General features: G+C 42.7%; 1 protein-coding gene across 1 annotated transcript in view; it reads left to right on the top strand.

Moving 5' to 3' along the window:
* The window catches only part of TBX15 (T-box transcription factor 15), a 116,342-nt gene that overhangs the window by 78,184 nt on the left and 21,599 nt on the right, over positions 1–16,559 (top strand). The window contains exons 4-7 of the mRNA XM_067546365.1: positions 2,032–2,203; positions 2,626–2,793; positions 8,018–8,082; positions 15,744–15,841. Coding sequence (XP_067402466.1) covers positions 2,032–2,203; positions 2,626–2,793; positions 8,018–8,082; positions 15,744–15,841 — 503 coding nt within the window. The remainder of the gene's footprint in view (positions 1–2,031; positions 2,204–2,625; positions 2,794–8,017; positions 8,083–15,743; positions 15,842–16,559) is intronic.

Below are 16,559 nucleotides of genomic sequence, written 5' to 3' on the forward strand. Positions count from 1 at the left end.
CCACAAAGCCTGAGTGAGGTGCTAAGGCTCCAGAGTCAGCAGGCTAGGTGGGGAGCCATCAAAGCTAGCCAATGGGAGATGCTGACCAGAGGGGTGTGCTAAGCCCCACCCCTTTCACAGAATTAGGTGCTTAAATCCAGGTTGCAAGGAGGCACCTGCTCTGTTTGTGCTCCATGAACTGGAGGAAGATAGGTTTTTCTCCACATGACTTGTGCGGGGACCAATCTGTAGGGGTGCTTAGAGGATGCCTCATGCCACACAAAGCAGCCAGTGGGGAAGAAGGCAAAGGTGCTCCTTTGTAATCTTTAGCCCAGAGGTTAAGGTACTTAGCTAGGATGTGAGCAACCCCCAGTTCAAGTATTCCCTCTACATGAATATGGACCTGCTACTTCTAAGATGAATGCGCCAGGCTATAGAATATTCTAACACCAGGGAGTGTCAGTCTCTCTTGTTAAAGTTAATTCCACTTTCGTTAATTCATTTAGTATTTATGGAACCAGATAAAGCATTAGAATGACTAGAGCCCAGTGGATAGCATTTACCTAAGATCCCTGTTCAACTCCCACCTTCCTCATCAGGCTGAGGCTGAGTCTTCAACCAGGATCTCTCGCATCCTAGCGGAGTACCCTACCCATGGGGGTAAAGGTGACAAGGACGGTTGGTCTCTTCCTTCCCCAGTTTTATGTGGTGTTAGGCAGCCTCTGCGCATGCCCACTGGATCAGGCCCTACACTTGAGATAGGCGGAGAAGCGCCTATCTTCCCCTGGTTTGTGGATTACACTGGGGCGTTGGCAGAAGATAGGAACCTGGACACCTTGAGGGATGCAGCAGTGCTCACGCCCAGAGGCATAAATACAGGCACTTAGGGAACTTTTACTGCAAAAATGTAGATGCCAAGTGAGGTTAAGCGCCTACAGAGACAGGTGGCAGCCAAGACGTTTTGTGGATCACAGTGGTGCTAAAAATGAGACCTAGGTGTTTAAGTCTGGGGGTGCCTAAGTACCTTTGTGGCTCTGAGCCCTGGAGACCAGAAACAATCAGTTCAGTTCACTACCTACAGAGACTACTTCATTTGGTTAAGAGATAATTTAGTTTGAAATGCAAAACATGTTTTGAGAAACTTTTTCATAAATTTCTTTTTCTTATGTATCCAGCACAAGTGAGGTAGTTTGATTAGTTTTAACTAATAAACAATTTCACAGTGCTGTTTTTGTGCATTTTTGATGGCATTTGAATTTCCATCCAAACAGAATTTGACACAAATCAGAAGTAAAATAATTCATCATCTAGTACATCATTCACCATTTTCTAACATAATACAAAATGTAAAATTTAAGAATCTGAATAAATGTATGTTCAGCTATATAATTGCTGAAATAAATGGATGTAGATATAGTTTAGTTCCCAGTAGCACCCAAAGAGGTATCCAATGTAGTATGAAGGCTATATTTAGTTGCATATCCACAAGTTTGAATGGTTACCAACCAGTGAGAATCCTCTCCTCTTTAGGAAAAGAACTAAAAAGTATAAATGCAGACCAAGATTAAAGTAGATTGCTTAAATCAAGATTTCCTGCTTGCTGATTTAAAATATGATTAAAATCAGTGATTTAAATCACTTTGAGTCAAATCAATTAACCCTGAATGTAGGTACTGAACAACCCAGTGTGAGAGTCCCCCTCGCTCGCCATGTCTGTCTTCTAAAAAGAATGACGTGCTCACCAGTATTTTCAGACTCTTATTCCAGCACAGAGAGAGTTAAGGAGCCAGGATGGCACATGTGGCAGAGCTCTAAAGCGCAGAGTAACCGGGAAGGTGGTTTTAATAAGGAAGCCCTCAGCTGCTCATTCAGTTTGATTATCTGGTTTGAGTTTGCAAGGTGAAAGGTTTCAGTGAAGCACATTCTCCCCTGGCTGTGCACGAGGGCTTGGCACGAGTATGGCAGGGTGGTGGGGAAGGGGAGCTCTGGCAATGTTCCTTTTTCATTGGCTGTCAGTTTGCCTAGCAATAAGGATTCGCCTCCTTCTCTCAGGTATGTGTATCACAGCTCCAAGTGGATGGTGGCAGGCAACGCCGACTCCCCTGTGCCTCCCAGGGTGTACATCCATCCTGACTCGCTGGCTTCTGGGGACACCTGGATGAGGCAGGTGGTCAGTTTTGACAAACTCAAGCTGACCAACAATGAGCTCGACGATCAAGGCCATGTAAGTTAGAAGCTAATCACAATGCCCTTACCCCTGCTCTGAGACAACCCCCGCCCATGTCCCACAGAGCTACAACACTTCTCCTGCTCCAGGCCCAGGGATGCAGCCATTCCACACAAAAGTTAGGAAGACATCTTGCCCTCCCCCACAGCTTTCACCCTGGGATACTGCCTAAGCATATAGATGTATAAACCCTTGTCCCTGCGTCCCTGTGCTTTTGTTAGGGTGGCTGCACATATACACACGGTGTAGAAGGATTGCTGGCTGTGTCCCACTCAGACAAGCATAAAGACTGTGTAGTTTTATCACAACAGGCTGAGACTTGGGGATTCGTTAGCCTGCCCCCAACCCCATGTAGTAGTTGTGGGCCTCACATAGGAACCTTGAAGGCAAATCATTTCCCCCTCTCTTCTTTATTAAAGATAATCCTACATTCAATGCACAAGTACCAGCCTCGAGTTCATGTGATCCGCAAGGACTTCAGCAGTGAGCTCTCTCCTACAAAACCAGTCCCTGCAGGTGATGGAGTGAAAACCTTCAACTTCCCTGAAACTGTCTTCACCACCGTGACAGCCTATCAAAACCAGCAGGTAAAGCAGCATCCCTGACACCCAGCAGCTCCTTCACCTGCAGTGTTTCCCCCTCTATTTATAAAAATAGTAGCATATTCTTGGTCTCCCTGAGAATTAAATCTCTCAGAAAGGCAACTCAAAAAAAGAGATGCACTTTAGGTGCAGTTAAGCTATGTCTTCACTGCAAAAAAAGATGGCGAGCTATCCTGCTGCAAGATCTTAGTGGAGATAGGGCACTGTCATTTTACCGTGAGGTAGCTAGAGAAGGCCAACCATGAGGAGAGGGAATACTGTTGACCTCTTCTATCTACCTTGTGGTAAAAACCACAGTGCCTTGCCTCCAGTAGGATTTTACAGTGGGATAGCCAACACACCTTAAGGTATGCCTGTGCTACAAAAAAACCCAAAACAAACCCATGGTGCCAAGTCTCAGAGCCCAGTTCAATCGATTCAGGCTTGTGGGAATCGGGCTGTGGGGCTAAAAATAGCAGTGCAGACATTTCTGCTCAGGCGAGGCTCTCCCCCATCATCAGGTTTCAGATCCTGGATTCCAGCTTGAGCCTGAACATCTACACTGCCTCTTTTTAGCCCTGCACAAGCCCAAGTCAATAGACCTAGGCTCTAAGACTCAGTACCGTGATTGTTTCCTTACCATGTAGACATAGCCATAGCTACGCCCTGGTGAAAACACACCTTTTTTTGGCAGTGAAGACAAAGCCTTAGTCAGATGAGAGAAAGGGGCCACTGCACACAGGCAACTCTTAATGCCTTAATACTTTACTTATAAGTACAAGTGTTTCACACTTGATCCAGGACCTGCCCACTTTCCACAGGAAAGGACACATGTTAACTTAGTATACATTCAGAAGAGGGTATTGCCATGTTGAAATTATGATCTGGAAAACTAGTTATTCCTGGAACAGATAATGATTTGATTATGGACTAATCCTGTTCCTTGATGCAGACTTTTAAACATCCAGAACTGGCATCTTAGCCCATATTATTTATTTGTGTTACAGTAACACTTAAGAGACCTCGTCAAGAACCAGGGCCCCATCATGCTAGGAGCTGTACAAACACAGACAGTCCATGTCCCAAAGAGCTTACCATGGAGAGCTGTATTTATTCACCTGAGTAAATGGGCATTCTAGATGCACTAAGGAAATTATTATAAATCATCTATATAGCATTCCATAGCTGTCCTAATTAGGAATGGCTTCAAAAAGATGTTTTAAAAGGACATGAATTTCTTGAGACCAAAAGGAAAATAAGACAATGTTGAGATTTTAACTGAGAAATGAAGTTTGGAGTGGAATGGCCAGTTCTGTATTACACAAAAAAACATCCTGATCAAAGTCTGGTTCACGCTTTCTCCTTCCATGGCTTGTAGAAAACAATTGGTTCTCTTCCTGTAACTACAGACTTCTGGTCTCAGAGTGGAGTCAATGCCTGAGAGTTGGGCTCAAAGAGCAGAGTCCAATTGTCAAGAGGTAAATTGAAGAAGAAAACAGCTGGTTCAGAAATCCCATACTGATGGCCTTAACCATTTTGGTTGTGAGGCTATATTATGTCACACAGCTTTAAAGGGGCTGGAGCAGCTATCCTGATTCTGGGCTCTGGGTATAATTGAGTTCAGGGAGTTGAATGTGAGCTCAGTTCCTGAATGTCCAGGAAAGTCTGAGAGCCACAAAGAGGTGGCACAGAAGCAGAGGTGATAGAACAGTGGTTCTCAAATTCTTTGATTTTGGAGAGCCCTTCTTATACTTTGCATGCTTAGGAGAGTGTTAATTTGGATCCTCAACTAATTGAAAGGATCCTCCATACACCATCTTTGCCTTAAACAGTAATTTGTGCTGGGATCAAAATGTCAGTGCGAATGCAATTTATCAGCATTTATCACAGCCAACTGAGGTAAGATGTCATAACAAAGTCCTATGCCGTGTGCCAATAGCATGGTGGTCCAGTTATACATCATGAACCGGCATCATAAACTAGAATGACAACATAAACCAGCTTGAAAGGAAAAATCTGATCCTGTAGCCTGACTTGAAAAGGAAATATGGTCTGCAGCTTGCTGCTACAGATTGCAGAGACAAGAGAGTTTGTCTTAAATCACGAATGGAAAGGAAAAGACGTTTCTCAGCATAGATATTTTGCAGACAATAACACTGTAATCTCGATCTTTAGGAATCACTCCTCTTTTTAATGAAACATAGTCATATTTAAATCTTAAACCTTGAAATAAGTGACAATGTCATGTCAAAACAATTCAAGACAGTTTGTCACATTTAATTAATTAATTAATTATTACAAAACGTTCATACAGCACCATAGAACTTTATAGAACATAGAAAGGATACATTTCCTTCTGCAAAGAGCTTACAATCTTGTCATGTTTTCATTCCATCTGAAAATTGGTATGTTGAGAAATCTAAAAAAGGGAAGGGGAGGCCAGGAGAAAACTTGAGTATGTGAGGTTTCCTATTATGAGATTGGCTTTTTTCCTTTCATACCCAAATCCCTCCTAAATCCCACTCCTTCTATGAAAACTTCTAGCTGCAAGGGGATGTGTGTGGTGTAGGACCCTGTATAGATTAGACAAATGGATGCCATGTCCACAGTCACTTTGTTAAGATTGTAAGTATCAGTAAAGGTGGACTGGTTAACGTGGGGTTAAGATAGTGCCTTGGAGTGCAGGAGGAGATAGGTTCAGTTCCTAACTAATTTTAGGGTACACTGATGGTTTAAAGATCTGCTGCTCACTTATGGGGCGAGAGATCAGCTGTTCAAATCCCTGGTAGCCTTGCAATTAAAAATACCAGACTTTTGACTTTTTTCCTGGGTGAGGTTCTATGCCCTGTGCTACGCAGGAGGTCAGATTAGATTCTCATAATGGGAATTACAATTTAAGGCTCTATATTGTTTTATGTCATATTTTACCCAGTTTAGGTTATGAGCCCTTTGGGGTCACATTCAGGGGTGCAATCTAGTCCACTGAAGGAAGATGTCACTGCATGCCCTGAAACCTGGGGTGCCTCTCAATTCTTTGCTGTTGTAGCTCTGAACCAGGGCTGCTGACAAATAGCCTAACAACACGCAGGTCACACCCTGAGTGTCTGTGTGTAGCTGCAGTCAGGCTCCAGCAGCTCTGATCTCAGCAGCCTGTCAGCAGAGATGATGAGTAACTGTTGATGGTGGGGGCGGGCACAATTTAAAGGTTCTGGTGGTAGGCAGAAGTGTTCAGGGCAGGGGATATAAACCCTGGCTGAAATCTGGGGAGGGCACTTGACCCTGCATGCCCTCCCCCCACCACGCATCACCTCTACCTGTCAGCAGCACTCCAGTCACATCAGTCACACTCTGGTTTCCACCAGTCTGGGTTATCACTTGCAGGGTGACCCCAACACTCTCTCAGTCCCAGATTTCCACCCCCTCCCCAGAAATGTGTGTTCTGCACTGTCCAGCCCTCTCCTGGGCAGATCAGATATTAAAGGTCCATTGTCCCTGTAAAGGGGCAATATTCAACAGTTTGCTACTTTAACTGGAGTTATGAAACAATTCAGTTTAAACACAACACTGGATTAGTTTACATTAAAAATAAAACAAGTTTAACTATAAAGAGATAGGTTTCACATTAGTATAAGTATAAGGTATTAAAGTCAGAAATGGTTACAGGAAAAATAAAGGTAAAATGCTTCCTAGTAGCTAAAACTTAACAAGCTAGACTTGGTTCAAGGTAAAATCCTTACCACAGGCTCCCAGCAACAAGCCTGTCCAAATTCTCAGGTCAGGATCCTGCCCCCAAAGTCAAAAGGCTGGTTCATTTGTCTTCTTAGGTGAAAGAGTGATAATTTGGTGTGTTTTTGCCCCTCACTTTTATAGTCCAGTCACCCTTTGAAATGCATTTTCCTTATGGTTATTCCTAGATAAAGCTCACTCCAGCTGTGGGAACAGAGACATGGAATCTCATAGTGAAAGAGGTTCCATGTTGTTGCTTGCTAAAATGCAGATCAATCTGTTCCTGCACCGCTTCGCTGCCAAAGAATGCCCACTTAACAGGGGATTGCCAATCAACTTTGATGGCACCTAGCTAGAGGTGTCAACTTGTCCTTTGTAAGAAACTGGCTTACCCACTCTCAAGACTTGTCTGATAAACACATTATAGTCATAATTTCATTTTATGTTTATAACTCTTAATATGCATTTCATACATATATTACACAATAATATTGATGATCAGTGTGTTATTAGTTTTTAAATTATGCTTCACAAGGCATATTTTTCACAAAGATTATTACACTCGTATACAGAGTGTGAATACTGGTGTGCTTTCAGCCACAGCAGGCCATGTCTCGGATCTTTGACTCCTCCAATCTATTGTACATTGCCATGTACATTCAGAGCACTATATAAATAACAATAATGTCCTCAAGTGGGACATAAACCTAAATGATTTCTAAAAGATTTTGATTGATGGGTTTGAGGCAGGGACCAGAGAACTGGTTTACAAACCAGCTATGCCCCATCTCCTTGAACTTTCACCATCTGACACTTAAACTCATACCGAAGCTTTTTCTAAGGTCTGAAATTTGCAGGTAAATTTCTGTCATTTTCATTTTCTAGCCAAGATGGTAAATGTTCAAAATACTGTGCAGGAGGTAGTGATCCTCAGGAGAGGAAGTGTCAGAAATCGCAGCTTGTTCTTGTGAGATTTTCAGTCCAATTTTGCACAATGAAAGGGGTCAGTTTCATCCCTATTATTTCTCTATTGAAGTCAGTGAAGTGGAGTTACACAAGGCTGAATATGGTTCAAGGAGCTATATTCAGCATGGCCGTCTTTGTCTCTGGGGTGCTGTTGGTTTATTATGTATATACTCTGCAGTCCTCTATTGTGAAACAATTACCTGACACAAACAGGACTGTTGGTATCAGAATGGCCAGGGAAACTAATCAACTCAACTCTGAGTAATTATGAATCACCAACCACCAGCAAGCAGAGCTAACAACAACCCCTTTCTGGCTGGACCATCCTGTGTTTTGTAGTCCTGCCCAATATATGGAAGCTGTACTCTAAGCTTTGCTGCTTTTTTTTCCCTTAGCGTTGTTTGGGAAATTAATGAGTAGAAAATAAAACATGTTGGGTGAATAGAGGCAGCATATATTAGGGCATTAAGGTTAGTTTAGTTGCTCTCAAAATAAAAAACTTAAAACAACTCCTGATTCTCAGCTCCTTCTTTTGCAGATCACTAGATTAAAAATTGATCGAAACCCTTTTGCTAAAGGATTCAGAGATTCTGGGAGAAACAGGTAAGAAGATCTCATTTATCTTTCTATCTATTTAGCTCATTCTTCCCTTCCCACCCCTCCTTACTTTTTTTATCCTTTTTAAGTCCCAGAAAAGCACTTTGTTGAGTAATTCAGTTTTACAGCAGAAGAAAATTGCTGTAGCCTACTTACCACAGAAATTAGGAATGGCTGTTTTAATTTGCCTAAACAAATCCACTGTGTACAGGTGGCATCAGTAAAAACATGATGACCAGATTAAACATTTCTCCTCACAAATCAGTTCTTCCATTTTATTGCTCTTCAGTGAATGCACTTCAGTGTGTCAGTATCTTGCTGGTAACATGGTTCCCAGAACTCAGTGCAATGTTCTAGGCATTGTTACACAAAAGGGATGGATACCATCATAAAGAGGGATGGATATCATCTCCCTGCTTCATGACCCCAAAGCGCAATTGTTTATTTTGCCAACGTATCAGATTTCAAACTCGTGGATAATTTGCTGTCCACTATCATCGTCGTTGCCTCCTTCAGCACTACTGCTTTCAAGAGCACTTTCTTCCATTTTGTTTATGTATTTCACATTATTTTTCTTGACGTATATTAGCACTGAATTTTTCCAAGACAATTCTTATTTTTTTCTAATTACCTGGTATGTATCAAATCTCTCAAGATACCTTTATATTTTTTCTGTTCTCTCTGAAGTTTGCAACTGCTTTCAATTTAGTATTGTCTACGGATTGAATTGCTATGGTCTTTACTCTCTCTTCCACGTCATTTATAATTATTATCTATTGCTTCCATAGTACCATAATATAGATAGGGCTTTCCATAACTAATAATGATATAGTAAAAATATTGTAAAGTTTTTAAAAAATAGGTGATAAAAATTGTTAAGTGGCATGCAGAGACTTTTATATGAAGAGACTCTAAAAACTTTGGAACTGTAAATTTAGACAGAAGAATAAGAGGAGACGCGAGAAAGGCATGCAAAATAAAAAATATCACAGACAGGGTAAACTAGGTAGTTCTGTCTACTCTTTCTCATAGTTACAGTTGGTCAGAAACCAGAATTTCCATTCAGTGGGAAATTCCAAAATACCGGGAGAAAGAAACTGTTCAGAATTGAAATGACATGCCAAAATTGCAAAATTTTCTGCAGAACATAAATTCCAAAAGGTTTTGATTCAGAACCATCACAGTATTTCATTTCAAGAATGTAAGCTCATTTTGTTTAGACTCGTATTAAAATATTAGATATAGTATAAGATTATCAGCATCTGAAACTGCATTTTTACTTGGTTTTGAGGCCACTCTCGTGAAATCCCTTTTTTTTTCTTTTTCTTTACACTGTTCTTTTTTTGTTGTTTGTTTCTTACACTGTTCACTTTTCTTTTTGTGTAACCTCTTGCAGCATGCACAGGGACTAGATAGTGTCGTTAAAACTGCAAAATAGTCTATTATAAACCTTTGGTTTTCATTTGCTCATAACTTTCCCCAAATACTCTCCATTGGAGCAGAACCTGGCTTGACAGTACAAGACAAGGCTGAATGAATTGCTGCCTTGGGGACATTGTATGACTATACGACTATCCAAATCCATCTGAGGAGGATCTCTCATAAAATCCCCACCCTAATGCTGAATATTTTACTGCAAAGCTTTGAGGTTTGTAAGGTGGCCTCTGGCTGATTGTCTCATTGTTTCTGAGCTCCACAACAGGCAGATTATAAATCATGAACCAACAAGCCAACTCTAGACCTAATGAGGATGGGGTGGAACTTGGGTTAGTATAGCTGCAGGCCTGGCATGTCCCTCGCTCCCTGCTTTTCTGCATCATTGCATGTCTCCCTCAGGTTCTAAGCCACTTGCATGTCAGAACTGACCCCTGCGGAGCTCATTGACTGTGGTTCCTGGGTTACCAGGAAATATGTTTGGAGGAAGAGGAGCACACGGTTCAGAGGAAACAAGGGTATGGCTCACCAGCTGAACAATCTCAGGGTGATGAGCTGGGCTTTAAAATACATTAGCATTTAAAGCAGGTTAGGTGATGGTCGCTAGTGATCTTGCTGTTATTTTGAAAGGAAGATTAGGGGATTAATTTAAAATTTGGAAACCTAGGTTCAATTCCTTTCTTTGTCTCATACTCTCTATGTGATCTTGGACAAGTCTCTCCGTGCCTCAGTTCCCCATCTGTGAAATGGTGATAGGATACTGCCTTACCTCACAGGTATGTTGTGAGGGCAAATAAATGAAAAGCTGTGAGATGGACAGACAGCAGCATGAGGGGGGCTATACAAGTATCCAAGATAAATAGTTAGACTCAGATACGGTTTGGTTGGTTTCCTGAAAAGTGGCAGGCATGTGGGAACCAGAATTTTCCAAAATAGCCTCTGAATTGTACATGCAATTCGGGTAGCCGAATGTCTAGCTAGCCAATCTACAATGCAAAATTGCAAGACACATTTTGGAGGCCTGAGTGATTCCCCTTTGCAGGGGCTCCTCATCCCCCTGAAACTGTGGTATTCATGCAATCAGCAGGCAGCAACTCACCCACCAAAAAGTAACAACTGGAAATCTATGAGGAGAAGACAAAGGGCAAAAAACTAAGCAGAGGGCAACAATGACTCTCCTCTTTACCTAGATCTCTGGCACCCGAGATGAACAAGGGCAGTCTGTGACAGCAGCATTCAGTGCCTTTGGAGAGGGAAGGAGAGGCAGGAAGGATACTTGAAGCCTATGGATTGGCTTCCTGAGTGAACAATGAAATGGTGACATGAATTCTGCCTGCAGCCAACATGTCCGGGCTAGCCATATGGAATGGATTATTGACACACACAGATAGCTGGGACATCTTTTTTCATTTTTCAGACAATGGAATTGTTTAATTTATTGCCCATTATTAAAATTTTATAGCGCTGAAAATCAACATATTCATATGAAAAAAGAGAACAATTTCTGGATACCTATTAAAGGGGTCGGCCTTATGAAAATAAAGTTGGCAGTGAATCTTCTTCAGATATTTTTCCCCTCCTTTGGATTTGGGGCTGGATGGACAGTTGGAATTTTGGGTGGGGTCCTCTGAAAAGGAAAGGGGAGTTTATGTGAGCACTCACTGGTGCTCTGTGGACCGGGCTTTCAAAAGAGCACAGCAGCTCCCATTCAGGCAGCAAAATAAGTGGTTAGATTTTTCAGAGGAGCTCAGCATGTTGGGTTATTCTAATTCAGAAAAATGCTCAGACACCTGTTTAACCATGTCTCATTCCCCTTTACTTCAATAACATGTAGGCATATGATTAAGTGCTTTGCAGAATCAAGGCCAAAGAGCATGGAGACCCAATAGTGAAAGAGCACTCTTCTTTTACAAAGCAGCCTTAACAAACAAATAGCACTCTCAGAGCCATGCTATAACCACTAGACCACATGCCCCTATCAGGAATGGATCCCAGGAAGCCTCATCTACTGCTGTCTTGCAAACATTTATGTAATTTGCTTTAAAAGTGCATATTGCTTCCCCCTCTAGTGGCTAGTGCACATACAAATAAAAGCCTGATACTGGCAGTAGTTAATGAAGTAATGAATTTAGCTCCAGTGGTAGTGGTCAGAGCTAGAGCTCTGAAGATCTTGGGCTCCAGCCCAGTTGATCATCTATTCAAGGGCAGTCATTAGAGCTGATGACGATAGTTTTTCTTAAAAAAAGAAAAACAGAAAAACTGTGCTAAAAGAATATAGCTAGGGTTTCAAAGTCAGGGCCTCAAACGTTAGGAAAAGAAGGAAAGAAAGTAGCTCATGCCTCCTTAATTCTGCCCCATTGTGCGTATGGATGATACACATGACCACACACTACTTTTTCCACAGGACCCTTACCTCAGTCAGGGCACAGAATGGAAAGTGAATAAGGCAGAGTTGCTTAGGAAATGAAGCTTTTGTGTGTAGGATCCCGATCTCATTTGCTGCAGCTGCTGGGAGTTATGCAGTGAATGAGGCAGGGGCTGCAGGAAGAGAAAGGATGTCCTTGTGGTTCAGACACTAAACTGGCCTACGGGAGAACTAGGTTTCATTTCTATCTCTGCCATGCATGACTTGAGCATTTATAGATAGAGTCATTCCATGAGCAACTACTCCTACTCCCCCTGAGAGCACACTAAAGGGGACAGCGAGGAATGCCCTGGCACACAGAGTGTGTATTAATGGGCTCATCTCCCCTATAGGCTGGATGTTCCTATGGTGCTCCTGGCATGGTGCAGCCTCACACTATCCTTTACTCTGAACTGTACCGAACGGGCCCAATGTAGTCCAGAGACTGAAGCGCTACAAGCCAGAGAGCTATATACTTTGGTTTCGGTTTTCCTTTTCGTTTGTTCCAAATTATTCCCATTTTTCCTCGAAAAAAAAATGAAATACCAAAACCTGAGATTACAATGAAAGGCTGTTCAGTTAGAACTGGAGAGCTAGAGCCCTGGCTCAAGCTGAGCCATACTTGGTGCAGGGCCGAGGATGGGGGAGGGGCATTTCTGCTCCTCTGATCCATGGCCTGACTGGGGGCCACACTGGCATAATTTCAGAGTGTTTTAGGGGACTGCCCTTTCTCATGCTCCATGTTCTCCAGGAATGTCCCTGTGACATTCCCCTCTGCAATCTGGATTGGTGTATAGCTGTGTCACCCCAAGCCCTCACTCCTGGAGCCTGTCTTGCACGTGTTCCACTGTATGACTCCCCCACTCCTAGGTCAGCCCACGCACAGTCTCCTGCAAGCAATCGGTACTTAACCTAGTGAGTGAGTGCTTCTGGCCAGCCACTCATGGGATTATGCAATAGAGTGACCCCAGCAAACACCCCCAGTCTCAGATGCACCCCAGGAACTGCCATCTTACAGAGTTCAGTGCTGCCCACTGTACTCTGCAAACTCATGTGTTCATCAGCTTAGCAAAGAAATTGATATGCACCAGCTCTGTCACTTTAAATGAAGTCTCCACACACACCCAAACCACATGCACTCCTTTAGATAAAAACAAACAAGTTTATTAAGTACAGAAAGATTTGAAGTGATTATAAACCAGAGGAATATAAATCAGATTTGATCAGGATGAAATAAAAGCAAATCACATTCTAAACTAAGCTTAACACTTTCAGTAGCCTTAGAGTCTTAGATGGTTCCCACCACAGGCTGGTTGGTCAGCCTCCAACCAGGCTCTCCCCTTTGGTCAATGCTTCAGTTACTTGGTATTATTCGTAGCTGGGTTGCAAAAGAGAGAGAGGGCCAGAGAGCACAAAATGTCCCCCTCTTTCAAATGTCCCTGTGCCTCCTCTGGGCCCTCACCTACCTTCTTCAGGGTCAGGTGACAAACAGTATTTCTGCATGGTCTTCTGCACGTCCTGAGTCAATGATCATCACTTTATCAGATGCTTAAGCCAGACCATTGTCCCTGGAAGAGCTGGGTTGTTTTATACATGCCTTAGTAAGGTGTGAATTACCTCTCTGCTTCTAGTGTTTGCCTGCATCTGCTTCAAGCCAGGTGAGACACCTATTTGGGAATATTACATAGCAGAGCTTCATAACCATACATATGACACTGCAAGAAACATACTACTATAACAATAATGTTCAGTGTGTCATGAGCATTTCAAAAACACTTTATATGACATCCTTTGCATTAAACAATACACGGTTACACTGTCAGGGTGAACAGGAATGATACACAAACACACCATAAGGGTTTACATGGGATGCAGTGTGTCACAGTCCCCTACACTTATGTCAGGGGAATCCTCAGCTACACTGTTAGGGCAGCTATCCATCCTCTTTGCACCACCAGAATGGAGGAAAGGGCATGCAACTTCAGGTCAGGTTCTGTTGCAGAGAATGAGGATATGCAAAAGCTGTGCCTAGATCCTGTTTTCTAGTGAGTAATGTGGGCGGACAGGTCACTATATGGTATGGGATGTGCAAAGCAGCCAAGTCAACATCGCTGGAACCTTTCTTTTTGCTTTTCTTGGTATTTTGCTATTTTGACTTGTGCAGTGTTACTGTTGTCATGGTGGGTACTTTGTTCCCTTTATTTCTGATGTGACAGGAAATCCTCCCTCAGGATTTGGGCTGTTGATGGTTTCATGAGACCAAGAAACTGTACCTGTCTCCCCACAACTTCACTTTTCTGTGTGAGAGAGCTAAGACAGTGGAGTGACACAGGCGCTGATTTCTCAGAAAAGAAAAGAGGAAATTTTAAAGGTTGTGGGGATGCCAGAAGCTTACATGCAGCTTCAACACACAGTTCTAGGCTTAGTTTTCTGGTTGACAGGTTATTTTGTCTGGTTGCCTCTGAGCTCCATAGGCTGCCAGAGGCCTCCGTATTAACCAAATAGTTGTGTTGTAATAGATTCAGTGCTAGTGTGAGACTGCTATGTGGAGATGTCTTCTGCTCCTACTTCTAACAGCTTAGCAGCTAATAAACACCAGGCAACAATCTTTCCTCTAAACTGCCTCTTAAAATACAGAGTTTGGTTTGCCAACTCCAATATATTTAAAGCATCTGAGCTTCCGGGGAGACTTTGGAAAGTTAACTAAGTGAGTGGAGGCACGTGCAAATGTAAAAGCCAGCTACAGTATCAGCACACTGTCTGCTGAGAGGCTCTGGGGATGTTAGAGCCACTTCCACTGAAAGGGGATACATTTGCACATTTAATGAAGCATCGCTTAGCTGTGCTTACGCAGTACAAGGAACCCAACATGCCACTGAAAGACAGGCGGAGAATGGGAAATGAAGCAATAGTGGGATGAGTTGAGCAGATTCCACGCTAGAAAGGAGAGCTTGATTGGGGAGGAGGATCCCATAATGCATTGCATAAAGACCATACAGCTCTTTTCCTGCTAACTCTTCTTCACAGCCTACCTATATACCAAGAACTTAAAATCAATGCATTTAAGGGTACGCTGGTGTGGGTAAAATAAATACCCACCTGACACCTTCAATGTGAAACCCAAACACTTTAGAAAACCAAGAAAAAGCTCAGCTCACTTTATTTTCATTTTTTTTCTTTCTGTTTCTGCACTTGTTTTGGGTGAGGAACCCAAAGCAGAGGGGCCAGATATCCCAACAAAAAGGCCTCTCACTGCATTTCTGATGCAAGCAAAGCTAAAAAGCAGTGGGACTCTCCCAAAAGAGCCTTCTTAGGTAAAGTTTCCACACTGATTTTGAAATGAAAATGGTTCAGATAGGTATCCAAAATACAGGGGGCAAATGGGAAGGGGGAATTTCATTAAAAAAATCCTCCTTCCTCATATCTTCCTGAGGTTCACTATGCTGAATGCCATCTTGCGTGTATGTGTGAGTGAGACACACACTCACACACATTTCATGCTGCACAGCTTGGAAAAATCATCAGCAAGGAACTACCATCAAAACTGTCCTTCACAAAGAGGCCAGAGATTGCTGGATCCTGGCTAAAAAGAAAAATGATGGGAATACTGGTACAATCTATTTATATCCCGGACTGGGAAAATTCAGTTTTATTCTGGTGAACAACAACTGTGCAATAGGGCTTTCTTGAGGAATTCACAGATGTCAAGGTGACCTTACAGTGGCCATTGGCAGTTTGTCAAATGAGGTTAGGACTATTTCTTTATTGAAGCTGATACTCTTGCTAACTGCTTGACATTTTCTTTCCTTACTCTATTTTCATTCCACAGAACCGGCCTGGAGGCCATTATGGAAACATATGCGTTCTGGAGGCCCCCTGTGCGAACCCTCACGTTTGAAGATTTCACTACCATGCAGAAACAGCAAGGTGAGCCATTGTATAAAGGGCACAAAAGTGGTGGCAGAGAGGCAACAGCACATTATATTGTGCATCTGGTGTCCAGCTGAGTCACAGGGTTAGTTGATTGCCATGAAAAGCTATAAAACAGAAAAGAGAAGCATCCAGTTATAAAGATATGAAGGCTTTATAATTTAGAAGATGTGGTATAACTACTTAAATATCCCCTGAATCTCTGGGGTATGCAAGGGCTAGAATGAGGAGGAACACAGGTATTTGGGGAACTACTGGAATAGTTTAGCAAATGTGCGGAGAGTGCAGAAGGGAAGTGGGGGAGACATGCCTGCTTGAGGAGAAGGTGATAGAGAAGGGTATTGTTACATGTTTACCATTTGAGTCATGCTCTGATGTGATGGTCGGCAGGAGAAGTCTGGACTACCTGGTCCACTAGACCCTTTCCAGCCAAAAGATTCCATGACCCTGTATCATCATGTACATGCCAATAGAATAACACCACCTCTCTCATGAAACCCAGTCTCCCTCGCAGGAAACCCCTCTGTGTTAAAGTGGGACTGGTGGACATTGTCCAGTATACCAGACATATCCTTTTCACAGGTTCTTCATCCTGTATCTTACTACAGTTTCCGCTTACCATATCTGTTGGTGTGTTAAATGGGGCTTTCATCTCTAACTACATCAAGGTGAAAACTTCCCAGGCCTTGTCTCCACTCAGATTTTACACGAAGTT

Source organism: Emydura macquarii, unplaced genomic scaffold (genome assembly GCF_026122565.2).
Source record: "Emydura macquarii macquarii isolate MOO-44397 ecotype Brisbane River unplaced genomic scaffold, CSIRO-AGI_Emac_v2 contig_1119, whole genome shotgun sequence".
NCBI classification, from domain to species: Eukaryota; Metazoa; Chordata; order Testudines; family Chelidae; genus Emydura; species Emydura macquarii.